This window comes from Chiloscyllium plagiosum, chromosome 6 (genome assembly GCF_004010195.1).
Source record: "Chiloscyllium plagiosum isolate BGI_BamShark_2017 chromosome 6, ASM401019v2, whole genome shotgun sequence".
Classification (NCBI taxonomy): domain Eukaryota; kingdom Metazoa; phylum Chordata; class Chondrichthyes; order Orectolobiformes; family Hemiscylliidae; genus Chiloscyllium; species Chiloscyllium plagiosum.
The window spans coordinates 17,761,806-17,775,046 of NC_057715.1; the positions used below are offsets into that span (position 1 = coordinate 17,761,806).

A 13,241-nucleotide genomic window follows, 5' to 3' on the forward strand; every position below is an offset into this window, starting at 1 on the left:
GAGTTTGGAGGTGGGATCAAGGTGGTCGGCGACACGCCCTAGCCCGCCCTCCGCCTCCAGCGCCACCAGGCGGCCGCAGGTATCAGGTCCCGCGTTTTGCGGCGTAATCATGGCGGTTGGCGAAGCCACGTCCTCCACCCTTCGCCTACAGCGCCGCTGGGCGGCTGGAGGTCTCAGGTCCCACGTTTGGTGGTGGGATCAGGGTGGACGGTGAAGCCACACCCTCGCACTCCGCCTGCAGCGCCGCCGGGCGGCCGGAGGTCTCAGGTCCCGCGTTTGGCGGCGGGATCGGGGCGGACGGCGAAGCCACGCCCTCCGCCTGCAGCGCCGCCGGGCGGCCGGAGGTCTCAGGTCCCGTTCCCTCAGTGTCGGAGTGCCGTTCTCCCAGTGAGCGGAGCTGGTTACCCCCCTCGGTCTCTGTTCCCCCCTCGCCTGGCGGCGGAGTCAGTCACCTCCAGACCTTTTCGTTCACCTGTTCGCCCCCTCCCCCTCCCCTCACCGCCCTCAACCCAACAGGATTAAGCCGTGCGGGGCGGGGGTCCGCGGGGATTTGGGAGAGCGGGCCGCACCCCGTTCGGGGGCTGAGGCTTGGGGCCTAACCTGGACTGATACTGCCCCCCCCCCCCTTTCCCTCTCTCCCTGCGCCTTGACACAGGCGCTCAGTCGGTGTCGATTCCTTCAGGAGACTCGGGAATCCCGAGCAGGGGCAGCGGGATGGCTCAATCCCCGGAGCAGGCCGCTCTGCCCGGGGTACAGGTAAGAGATTGAGGCTGGGCTGGGGGAGACGGCTTGTTCCTGTGAACTCCCATCTTCTGGGACTGCCCACCATCCAGGGCTACAGCAGCATTTGTATTAGCACCTTTACCATTTGGGTCTTGCTGAAGAAGAGCTTTGGGTTGAGAATAAAAAGCTCCACTCTTCATAATCTGTTACCTGGCCTCTGCAGATAAAAGGTACGTGTCCAGGCATTGGCATTCTCTCACCTGTCCTGATGAGTGCAAGAGGGAGACCTCCCCTGGCATGTCCTTTTTTTTTCCCCAGTGACAATCTGGTTCTGTCCAACCAACCAACAACCTTTAACGTCAGGAAGTCACATACCAGCCTCACTGAGACACATTGAGATGGTAAGATAGGTGACCAAAGACTTAGTGAGGTTGCTTTTAGCCTTAAAAATGAAGAATGAGATTTTATGGACATATTTCCAGAATTTATGGTCCCGGCAACTGAGTGACATCTGTCATGAAGAAAATGTTTGTCAGTTCTAAAGGATGGAATGGCAGCAAATTTAAAAATACTTAATTTGGTCAAGCATGGCTTCGTGAAAGGGGAATCATGCCTAACAAATTTAATAGAGACCTTTGAGGAGGTGGCAAACACAATAGTTAAAGGGAAATCAGAAGATGTAATATGTATTTTTCAAAAGGTATTCCATGAGATATCAGACATAAGGCACTACGTTGTCTGTTTTCCTGCTGCTGCATGGACCTCTGAGGCTCATATGGGGCTGTGACATTTGACACCAGAAGGCAGTGTGTTTGCCTGCCAGTTGACATGTGTTGACCCACCAAGGGAGAGGGGACATGGGTAGTGGGTAGTATATTAGCATTGAGAAAGAATTGGCTAACTAATGAAGAAATAGTTGAGATAAGTGGGCTAGTTTAGGAATTGCAACCTGTAATGAGCGAGTGCCACAGGAATTAATGCTGGTTCAATGATTATTTGCAATATATAGTAATGACTAGGATGATGGAAGTCAGTGTACTATCACCAGATTTACAGATGATACAAAAGTAGGTGAGAAGGCAAGTAATAAGGGTGAATGAATACAGAAGACCAGTGAGTGTCCAAAATCTGACAGATGGAATGTAATTTTTTTAATTCTCATATGGAATGTAGGTGTCACTAGCTGGGCCAGCATTTGTTGTCCATTGCTAGTTACCCTAGTGATGGTGAGCTACCATCTTGAACTGAAACAGACCATGCTATAGATTGACTCATGGTGGTGTTAAGGAGTGGATTCCAGAAATGTGGGAATATCTGAACTGATGCTTTTTGGCCAGAGAAACAGAGGAGCTAAATATTATAAATGTGGTATGACTGCAAAGAGCTGAAATACAGAGGCATTTCTTATGCATGAATCTCTCAATGCTATCACTTAAAGTCCAGCAGTTAATAGAAAACACAAATGGGCTGTTAGCCTGTATTTCAAAGGGGATGGACTATAAAAATAGGAAGGTCTGTATAAAATTATACTTGGCAGTAGCACTCAGATCACACTTGAAAAACTGTGATTAGTTTTGGTCCCTTCGAAGCGGTCCAGATAAGATTTACTAAGTTAATCCTGGTTATTCAGAGATTTTCGTATATGAGGTTGATGAAGTTGCATCTTTAATCAGTGGAGTTTAGAAGAATGAGAGGCAACCTTCTTGAAGTACACTGGACTCTCAGGGCTTTGCCAGGGTAGATGTGATGAGGTTGTTTCCCCTTGTCGCAGAGTCTAGCAGAGGGGACATAATCTTAGAATAAGGGGTTGCTCAGAACAGAGATGAGAAGAAATTTCTTCTTTGAGGGTAATGAATCTATGCATTTCTTTACTGCAGGGGGCTGGGGAGGCTGAGCTGTTGAGCATATTCAAGGCTTGAGATTGACAGATTTTTAATTATTAATCAGTAAGAAAATTAAAAGTTGTGAGGAAAAGTAAGGAAGTACAGTTGAAGATTATCAGACCAGTTATGATCTCACTGAACAGCACAGTAGACTCGAGCTGAATGGTCCACATCTGCGCTATTTTATGGTCTATGGAAAGACAGCGAATGCTGAACCAATGGAAGTTGGGATGCACAAGACTAAAATTGGTGGAAAATTGGACTATTCCACATCATTCCCTCCCTAAACCTGCATTTAAGTCTACAATAAATAGATTTGATGAAAGCCACAGAAAGAGAGTAAACGACGTTAGGGGTAGTAAACAAAAGTTTGCTCAGGTACATTTTAAGACCAAACTTAATTGATGGAGTGCATGAAACCAGAAGAGGTTTGCAAACACAAATTTTAAAACATCACTAATGCTCGATTTAAATCCGTTTTTTTAAACCGTATACAGAGGAACCTCAATTATCCAAATTTCGGATTATCTGAAGAAGATCTTAAGGTCCCGATAGAAACATTACCTCAAAAAGATGTTACCAACACTTACTGAAATGCTGCCAAGAGCAGTCCTGGACATCGATGGGAGCCTAGGCACCATCTCCAAATGACTGATCTCTCGCCCCTCCCCACACTTTCCCTGGAGTTCTACACAAGGATGTACCCTAAACCCCCCTTCCCCAGATAGTCTCTCCAACATTGTTCAGTACAGGGCAGAATGGGAACTTGTCAAAATTTGTGTGTGTGGATGTGCGCGTGTGTGTGCTGTCTTGAGACTCATCCCCCCCAAAAAAAGGCAGCAGTAGTCTTGCTGTTGGTGTCCAGTCCGGCTGCCATCTCCATTCTAGGGGTGGTGGTTTGCGTGTTGTGCTGCTGCCTAGTCTCCTGATTGGGGAGCAGATATAGCAAGTGCTCACTCTGTCAATCCCATTGAAGTGTAGCAGCCATGGGGAGAGGCTTCAGCAGTGCTACAGGTTCCATACACACGTGTGCATCTGCTCAGACCCTGAGACACAGAGAGGGAGCAAGGCAGGCAGAGCGAGGTAGAAAGAAGCTTCAGAAAGCGCCGAGTCCCAGAGGAGAGGTCTTGAATCAGTTATCCAAATAATCAATTATAGGTGGCTCAGTGGTTAGCACTGTTGCCTCACAGCGTCAGGGACCCGGGTTCGATTCCTCCCTTGAGCCACTGTCTATATGTTCTACCGTGTCTGCATGGGTTTTCTCTGGATGCTCTGGTTTCCTCCCACACTCCAAAGATGTGCAGGTCGCGTGAATTGGCCATGCTCAATTGCCCATAGTGTTAGGTGCATTAGTCAGTGGTAGATAGAGGGGAATGGGTCTGGGTCGGCTACTCTTCGGAGGGTTGGTGTGGATTTGTTGGGCCAAATGGCCTGTTTCTATACTGTAGGGAATCTAGTCTAATCTGAACAAAATACTGCCCATCTGTCTCATTTGGATAATCGAGGTTCCTCTGTAATATAAGGTCATTTGAGAGATTTGTGACTGTCAGTAAAAAGTTAAAATATGGAACATTTATGCATCAGAGATTCCATTCAGACTATTCACAAGCCTGATTTTAGATGCATGTTCAACCTTGTGTATCGATCTATATCATCCACACCTCCTTGATTTGACTATTCCAGTGGCTCCTTGGCTGGCCTCCCATTTTCCATCCAAAAATCTGCTAGTCATTTCCTAACTCTCATTGTCCTCTTGTCTACTTCTCCTGTGCTCACTGGCCTCCATTTAGTTCACAAATTTTATATTCTCTTCCTTTTTTTTCCCCAAAAGCCCTCTGTAGCCTTGTCTTTTGCTTTCTCCGTGCTCTTCCAATTCTGGTCTCTTGTTTATTCCTGATTTTAATTCCTCCATCAGCGCCTGGGCATGAAGCTCTCGGCTTCTCTCCACCTACCTCTCTTTCCTCCTTTAAGATGCTCCTGAGCATCATCAATGTGCAGCTTTTGATGATTTGTCCTCGTGACCTGAATTTAGCCATCAGTGATAGACTGACCTTTAAGAAACCTAACCATAAAGATCTGAAAACCTCTGTTGTGCGGTCTTTCTCACTGTTGGTTTGAATGTGAGACACAGTCAAAGTGATCTCCAGGTGTCCAGCAACAGTGACATCATCAAATAGGGGGAACAGATCAGGAAGTAAAGTGCACTGGTTCATCGATTACATATAACACAATTTTTCAGAGAGCAAAATAAATGATTGTGGCACAAACGTAAAATCAAAGTAGATGGTGAAATATCACAAACTCTTAAAATATATTTGAAATTGTGCATTTTTTCATCATGATTGAGATCTTTGACTTTCCACAAAGATAAAATTAGTTTTAAGTCCTTAAAAGGTTTAGCAGGAGTCATTATAAACTTAGTCCATCGTTTTTGCCTGAAGTTTCATTTTCATAGTGGCTCAGCAATGCTTCTCTGTAGGACCATTAAAGGCATTTTATAAACCCAAGTTGTTCAGTGTAATCCTGGATCGTGAGAATGAACTAAGCAAAATAAACTATTACATTGGCTGGGGATCAGTCACCAGAAGAGACAGATTTGAAATGATTGGTTAAAAAACCAAGGCTCAGATGTTTGGGTCAGAAATTAAAAATGTTGATGCTGTACACATTTGTCTTGCTTGAAGGGCATTTGAATTTTTGAAAGAGGAATTGGATAAATGCTTGTAAAAGAAATTTGCTGGGCTGTGGGGAAAGAGTAGTGAAGTTGGTGTAATTAGATACTGCTTTGAAACTGTGTGGGCTGAATAACCTATGAATTATATGCTGTTGAGTGTTGCATTTTCACCATATACATAGCTATCCAATTATTTGGAGATTTTTAAAAACAAAACATGTAAGAAGGGAGTGCTTTTGGGCCTGTCTTGTGGCTGTTATTCACGGAGTGGTTTCAGTTTCCTGTATTGTGACAGTGTGTCATTGACATCTCGCAAAATTGTTTGAAGTTGTATAACTTAGATGGTGATGTGCCATTCTGCAAATTGCTGTTTGAACTGGTCAAGGCTCGCAAATCGTCTTTTGCAATTAAGGTGTCCTGTCAGTTTCTTTGCCAAGTAGATTTATGAACTGCTGTACTGCACAGGAAGTAATAGCTTCAAATTGCTTACTTTACAAGCAATTTCCTTAATAGTTTGGTAAACAACGTGTATAATATGGTAACAAAGATACTGAGCATGGACTTGTACTAGTTTGCAACCAGCTCCTTTGTCAAATGTGCTGTTCACTTTCATCACTGAAAAAAAATCCTGTAAAAACTACTGATTTCAAATTTGATATGCCAGAGTGTTTAACAGATTGTTGATAAACAAACAAACAAACAACAACTTAATACCATATAAATACAAAACCCCACTTTCATTATGGTAAAAAGAGCATTGGAAATACTCAGCAAGCCAGGTGGTGTCTTGTGAAGAGACAAACAGAATGAACGTTTCAGGTTTATGACTTTTTATCATAACTGGGAAAAGTTAGAAAAGTAATAGGTTTTGAGCCAAGAGTGGGTGGGGCTAGGGCAAAATCTCAGTCTGTGATAGGATGAAAGAGAATGACAGAAGCGTTAGTCCTATTGAGGTCAGTGATCAACAGGTATGGTGTGCGGGCAAGAAAATATAGAAATAGAAGACACGTCTATAGCAGATGTACTATTGTTTGAAAGTGAAAATCCAAAATGGGACTGTTGATAAGTTTGACTGTGTGATAAAATTACAGCACTGTTAACTTGAACTTTGTGACCAACAGACCTTAGTGTCTTGATGCTAAGGAACTGATTCTTTGAGTGTAGCAGAATCCATGTCTACCATTCTAAACTTCTTCCCCATTAGAGCCACACTATAAGATTCCATCTGTTCCCTCGTGATGCAATTATTAATACTCTGTCTGCTGAGCGATGGTGAAGTGTTGCACTTCACTCAAGATGTTCGAATTGCTGTGGCAACGTATACTTTTAGATGTATTTCACAATCTGGAGCTATGGATAGTGATGGTAGAGCTTCCAACTTTCTTTAACACATGGGTGACCACAAATCTCTCCTGCTATTGCCCCATTCCCGCCTCAGTCAAAGCGAAATGCTCAGAGACACAGTGTTGCTTTACCTCCTTCATCTTTATTCCAGGCACTGGAGGGAGAGAGAACAGCAGTTTCTTAATGAATTATGTAGTCGTTGTACAGGGAGGAGCATCCAGATAAGGGAACATACATATTAATGGAGTGACCATTACAATCAGCAAGTGTCAATATTAGAAATTAAGCCTTCTGCTGTCATATAAATAATGTTCTTAACCTTGTTAACTGGCTTCACATAGTGGATCCTTTTCCCCTTGTTAACTTACCTTACATACTGAATGCTTCCAATATTGTTAAATGGTTCCACATATTGAATGCTTTTCCACCTTGTTAACCTATTACCCTTGCCTCCAGCACCCCATTGTTAACTGCAAGTTCTTATCTGATCTGAGTCGTGCTCAGCTGAACCTCTTGTTTCACAAAACTCAATTTAACTCTTTCCCTGCCTGCTCATACCGTATACACTTTCGCATTCCCTCCTTTTATCGTTCCATGATAACCACCTAGAAGGTACTACCAGCTTTAATAAGACTCTGACAGCCAGTATTTAAGCAAGTTATTGACACACAACATGCAGTGATTATGACAACAAAAATTACTAGTCCATTGCAGTAATCAGAATTTGAAGAATTCTCCCATGTGGAAAAAACTCACCAGTAAAGTTCTTAAATTCACAGTCCTTAGTGACCACTCCATTCTCTCCAAGTCGAGTGGAAACGTGCTAGTTCTCCAAAATCTCCTTCAGTAAAATCCAATCTGAAAACAAAATTCAGTCTGTCCTTGCACACCACTCCACAGAGAAATCTGAATTCTTGAGTAAGGGCAATTAAATGCTTCATAAAACTGACGAGACTTCCATCCTTCTGGAGATGCTTCAGATGGAGAATACCAGCGGATCTGAGAGTGCAGTTCAGCAGCTGGCTGGGTGAACGCAGCTTTCTTTGCTGCTTCTGCTCCTGTTCTGCTGTCAAATGTAACAAAGCCAACTGGCTGTTGTGATGTTAGTGTGATCAGTGATTCCTCATATCCCTTAAAAGATCAAAAGAGAAGGTAAAGCTCACGTGGTTTAATGTCCGTAGGAAGGCCACTGACAAAAAGTCCTCTTCACTATCGTTAGATTCTTCACTTTTCGTGCTCCTGACTGGAGATCCGTTGGATCAGGTTGTGGAGTGGTGGGTGGTGGTCCGAAGGTGTGCTTTACTTGTGAATGGAGAAACTCGAGAGATGATGTTAGCTGCTGAAAGTATCTTTGTATTTCCTCTCTTGTTCCTTCCTTGCCAAGGTGGTCATCATTATAAAGACAATCACACATTTAACTACACTAAATTGTGTCTGCCTATTTCAACATTCTTTGAATTCTTGAAGTCTGTTATTCTGCTCACCACTTATGACATTATCAAGTTTTATAGAATCCATAAACTTCTAAATTGTACTTCCTAAACAAGTTGGAGGATTTGAGCTATAGGAAGAGGCTGCAGAGGCTGGGGCTGTTTTCCCTGGAGCGTCAGAAGCTGAGGGGTGACCTTATACAGGTTTATAAAATGATGAAGGGCATGGATAGGATAAATAGGCAAAGTATTTTCCCCTGGGGTGGGGGAGTCCAGAACTAGAAGGCATAGGTTTAGGGTGAGAGGGAAAAGATATAAAAGAGATCCAAGTCGCAACTTTTTCACTCAGATGGTGGTACGAGTATGGAATGAGCTACCAGAGGAAGTGGTGGAGGCTAGTACAATTGCAACATTTAAAAGGTATCTGGATTGGTATATAAATAGGAAGGGTTTGGAGGGAGATGGGCCAGGTCCTGGCAGGTGGGACTAGACTGGTTTAGGATATTTGGTCAGCATGGATGAGTTGGACTGACGAGTCAGTTTCCATGCTGTACATCTCTATGACTCTATAAACAATTCAGTCAATTATAAAGAACAATCAATGGTACTAAAATCATGCCCTTGGACACCCATTTCAGGTTATTTAAAAATCATTTTCCTTTAATAAATTTGATATTTGGTTAATATGAAAGCTGTCAGAAAACCTATTTCAAAAATATGGAACAGCAAGAAAACAACAAAATGTTTCCTGTGCTTTAGCAATTGAAGAAGCCATTTCAGTTCAGATTTAAATTTGAAATATTCATGGGAAACAAATGCCGAATGTTTTAAAATATATTCTCCAAAGAAACTTCCCAAATAAAACAGTCGGAATTACAGTGGCAACTTTGGTAGAGATCAACATTCTTTGAATTTGCAATATGAAGGTGCCAGTGAAGTCTTAACAATAATTAACAGAACTGAAACAGCTCAGCCTCAAGTTCTAATATTCTCTAAAATCTTAACAATAAATCAAACTCAAAATACACTTCTTTTTGTGAACACTCTGCATTAAAAACACAGCAGCAGCAGCAGCAAAGATATTTTAATACAATACTCTCATCTGGCTAAAGCATGACCACTGACCCAACTGTTTCTTTTAAACAGACATTGTAAAATTTCAAACACATCAGGGGCTCAAAGCTCTCAATCAGTTTGTTTTAAGGTTATAAGACTGATAATTTTAAAACTGATATAATGTTATATAATTTCAATGTAATAGCAAAATCTGCCCCATTACATAGCCCACAAAACACACTGAATTGAGATCCTGATTCAAACAAGGCAAACAGTTAACTCAAAAGGATTTTTCGAATCAGTATTTTAACAAACCAAAATTTTTAACATCAAACACCCTCAACATGGCAGAATTTACATTGAAACTTTCCTTTTTCAACCCAAGTATTAGTATAACCTTAATTTCAGCATTTCTCGTTTTGTTTTGCATCCTCTCATTGGAATTACCCTTATAAAAAGAGAGAGCACTCGCAGCAGACCACATGGCACCACAATCCAAGCCACTCTCTTCCCCCAGAACAAAGATTCACAGAGCCTCAAATTTTGCCACCAGGGGATTTTAACCCCTTTCTTGCTATACTCCTCACAGAGGCTGAAAGTCCACATAAACACAGAGAACTCGAACCCCAATACGGCACAGAGGACTTGAACCTCAAATTAAACCCACCAGGGGATTCGAACCCCAATATGTTGCAGAGGACTCAAACCTCACTTTAACCCACTTGGGACCTCAAACCCCAATAACTCACGGAGGACTTGAACCTCACTTTAACCCACCCAGGGAACTCAAACCCCAATACGGCTCAGAGGACTCAAACCTCAATTAAACCTATCCAGGGGACTCCAGCCCCAATACAGCGCAGAGGATTTGAACCTCACTTAAACCCATGGGACCCAAACTCCAATTAACTACCTCCAATACAGCATAGAGGACTTGAACCTCAATTTAACCCAGGGGACTCGAGCCCCAATACAGCGCAGAGGACCCGAACATCAAATTAACCCACCAGGGGACTCGATTGGCTGCCATTGCATGTGTTTAGCTGTGTTATGAATGCACATTCATAGAGTCATAGAGATGTACAGCATGGAAACAGACCCTTCGGTCCAACCCGTCCATGCCGACCAGATATACCAACCTAATCTAGTCCCACCTGCCAGCATCCGGCCCATATCCCTCCAAACCCTTCCTATTCATATACCCATCCAAATGCCTCTTAAATGTTGCAATTGTACCAGCCTCCACCACTTCCTCTGGCAGCTCATTCCATACACGTACCACCCTCTGAGTGAAAAAGTTGTCCCGTAGGTCTCTTTTATATCATTCCACTCTCACCCTAAACCTATGCCCTCTAGTTCTGGATTCCCCAACCCCAGGGAAAAGACTTTGCCTATTTGCCCTATCCATGCCCCTCATAATTTTGTAAACCTCTATAAGGTCACCCCTCAGCCTCCGACGCTCCAGGGAAAACAGCCCCAGCCTCTTCAGCCTCTCCCTATAGCTAAAATCCTCTAATTCTGGCAACATCCTTATAAATCTTTTCTGAACCCTTTCAAGTTTCACAACATCTTTCCAGTAAGAAGGAGATCAGAATTACATGCAATATTCCAACAATGGCCTAACCAATGCCCTGTACAGCTGCAACATGACCGCCCAACTCCTGTACTCAATACTCTGATCAATAACAGAAAGCATACCAAACGCCTTCTTCACTATCCTATCTACCTGCGACTCCACTTTCAAGGAGTAATGAACCTGCACTCCAAGGTCTCTTTGTTCAGCAGCACTCCCTAGGACCTTACCATTAAGTGTATATGTCGTGCTAAGATTTGCTTTCCCAAAATGCGTCCTCTCGCATTTATCTGAATTAAACTCCATCTGCCGCTTCTCAGCCCATTGGCCCATCTGGTCAAGATCCTGTTGTAGTCTGAGGTAACCCTCTTCGCTGTCCACTACACTTCCAATTTTGGTGTTATTTGCAGACTTACTAACTGTACCTCTCATGCTCGCATCCAAATCATTAATGTAAATGTCAAAAAGTAGAGGACCCAGCACCGATCCTTGTGGCACTCACTCCACTGGTCACAGGCCTCCAGTCTGAAAAACAACCCTCCACCACCACCCTCTGTCTTCTATCTTTGAGCCAGTTCTGTATCCAAATGGATAGTTCTCCCTGTATTCCGTGAGATCTAACCTTGCTAATCAGTCTGCCATGGGGAATCTTGTCGAACGCCTTACTGAAGTCCACATAGATCACATCTACTGCTCTGCCCTCATCAATTTTCTTTGTTACTTCTTCAAAAAACTCAATCAAGTTTGTGAGACATGATTTCCCATGCATAAAGTCATGTTGGCTATCCCGAATCAGTCCTTGCCTATCCAAATACATGTACATCCTGCCCCTCCAACAACTTGCCCACCACTGACATCAGGCTCACTGGCCTATAGTTTCCTGGCTTGTCCTTACCACCTTTCTTAAACAATGGCACCACGTTAGCCAACTTCCAGTCTTCCAGCACCTCACCTGTGACTATCGATGATACAAATATCTCAGCAAGAGGCCCAGCAACCACTTCTCTAGCTTCCCACAGAGTTCTAGGGTGCACCTGATCAGGTCCTGGGGATTTATCCAACTTTATCCATTTCAAGACATCCAGCACTTCCTCCTCTGTAATCCTTAACTATCAAGTTCTAGATCGGAACTCAAACTTAGCATTCCTGTCTTAATCAGAAACTGAACCACAAGACCTCTTTACATACCAAATACACTTAGAAAAAAGACAAGCTCTTCAAAGTCTAAATTGCAATGTTACTTTCTTTGTAGTGAAGAGAGTCTCAAAGCAACAATAAAAGCCAAGAAAAAAATGGATAAAGATTATGATCCATGATTGTTGAACTCTGTTGAGTCAGGATGACTGCAAGAGCGCTGTTTTTCTTGTTCATCTTCCTCACTTGAACAGGCTGAGGTTGGTGAGAGAATAGGACAAAGCATGAGGTGCATTTATTTGTTTAAATCTTCCTGAGTGGATAGAGACTGAATTTTCACCACTGAAGAGATTTGTAAATTTGCTTGAGGCCAATGGTCTATCATTTGACATCGTCGTCAAAATGTGTGGTACTGGAAAGGCACAGCAGGTCAGGCAGCATCCGAGGAGCAGGAGTGTCGACGTTTTGGACATAAGCCCTTCAGGAGTGTGATCATTTGACATTGCTTTGATAGCTTGTAAGATGCAGCATTTTTTGGATGGCCATGGGAGATCTCTCTGCCTTTTATAATGTGTTCCTTCTTGCACGTGTTTCATTCCCTATTTTCAGAGCAAAATTACATGGCAGCAAAAGGAAATCATGGAATAATAAAGCCCTGCAAAGAGGTCCCCTTCAAGTATTTGTCCAGTTGCATTTTGTAAGTTATTAATAAATGTGCTTTGACAACCTAGAATAAACTATTTCCAAACTCCACAGTACGTAATCCTCCATACCTCTGTTATCCTTTAACTGATTTACTTGGCCTTCAGTCTCCTCCACATTGAATTCTGGCATTTTGTTCTAGTGATGAGTCTTTCTTTGGCCTTGTCCATCCCAATAACTGCAACATTCTTCAACCGCCACTAGTTAGTTTTCACCCTATGTCCTTTGCATCTTCCACTCCTGACCCATCAAATTACAAAAGATAGGACTAAGTAATTCCCCTATGAATGGATCAGATTGAAGCTCTGCAGTTCTTCCACATCCAGGCATGGTAATTGACAAATAAACAACTTACAGGAAGAGGAGCTTTCAGAAAATATCCCAGGCCTTAATGATGGTGGATGTCCAGCACAAGGCTGAACCATTTGCCTCCTCCTTCAGTCAGACGTGAAGAGTGGATGATCCATCTCAGCCTCTCCTTAGGTTAATTAATTCACTCTGTGATTTCAAGAAACAGCTGAAGATACTGAAAAGACTGAGCCCAATAAAAGTACTGATGACTTATGCCCCAAAATTTTCCATGCCCCTAGCCAAGTTGTTCCTGTTGAGCTACAACTTGGCATCTACCCAAAAACATAGAAAGTTGCCCAAGAATGGCCTGTTCTCAAAAATCAGGACAAATCCAGTTTAGCCAATTACTGCCCTGTCGATCAATAAGTCCA

General features: G+C 43.0%; 1 protein-coding gene across 2 annotated transcripts in view; it reads left to right on the top strand.

The window, feature by feature from the left end:
- Window positions 1-291: 291 nt before the first annotated feature.
- Window positions 292-13,241, top strand: part of LOC122550506 (serine/threonine-protein kinase 24-like) — a 51,595-nt gene continuing 38,645 nt past the window's right edge. For both annotated transcript variants that reach the window (XM_043691330.1, XM_043691329.1), the window contains exon 1: window positions 292-756. In XM_043691330.1, coding sequence (XP_043547265.1) covers window positions 715-756 — 42 coding nt within the window. In that variant the 5' untranslated portion in view covers window positions 292-714. The remainder of the gene's footprint in view (window positions 757-13,241) is intronic.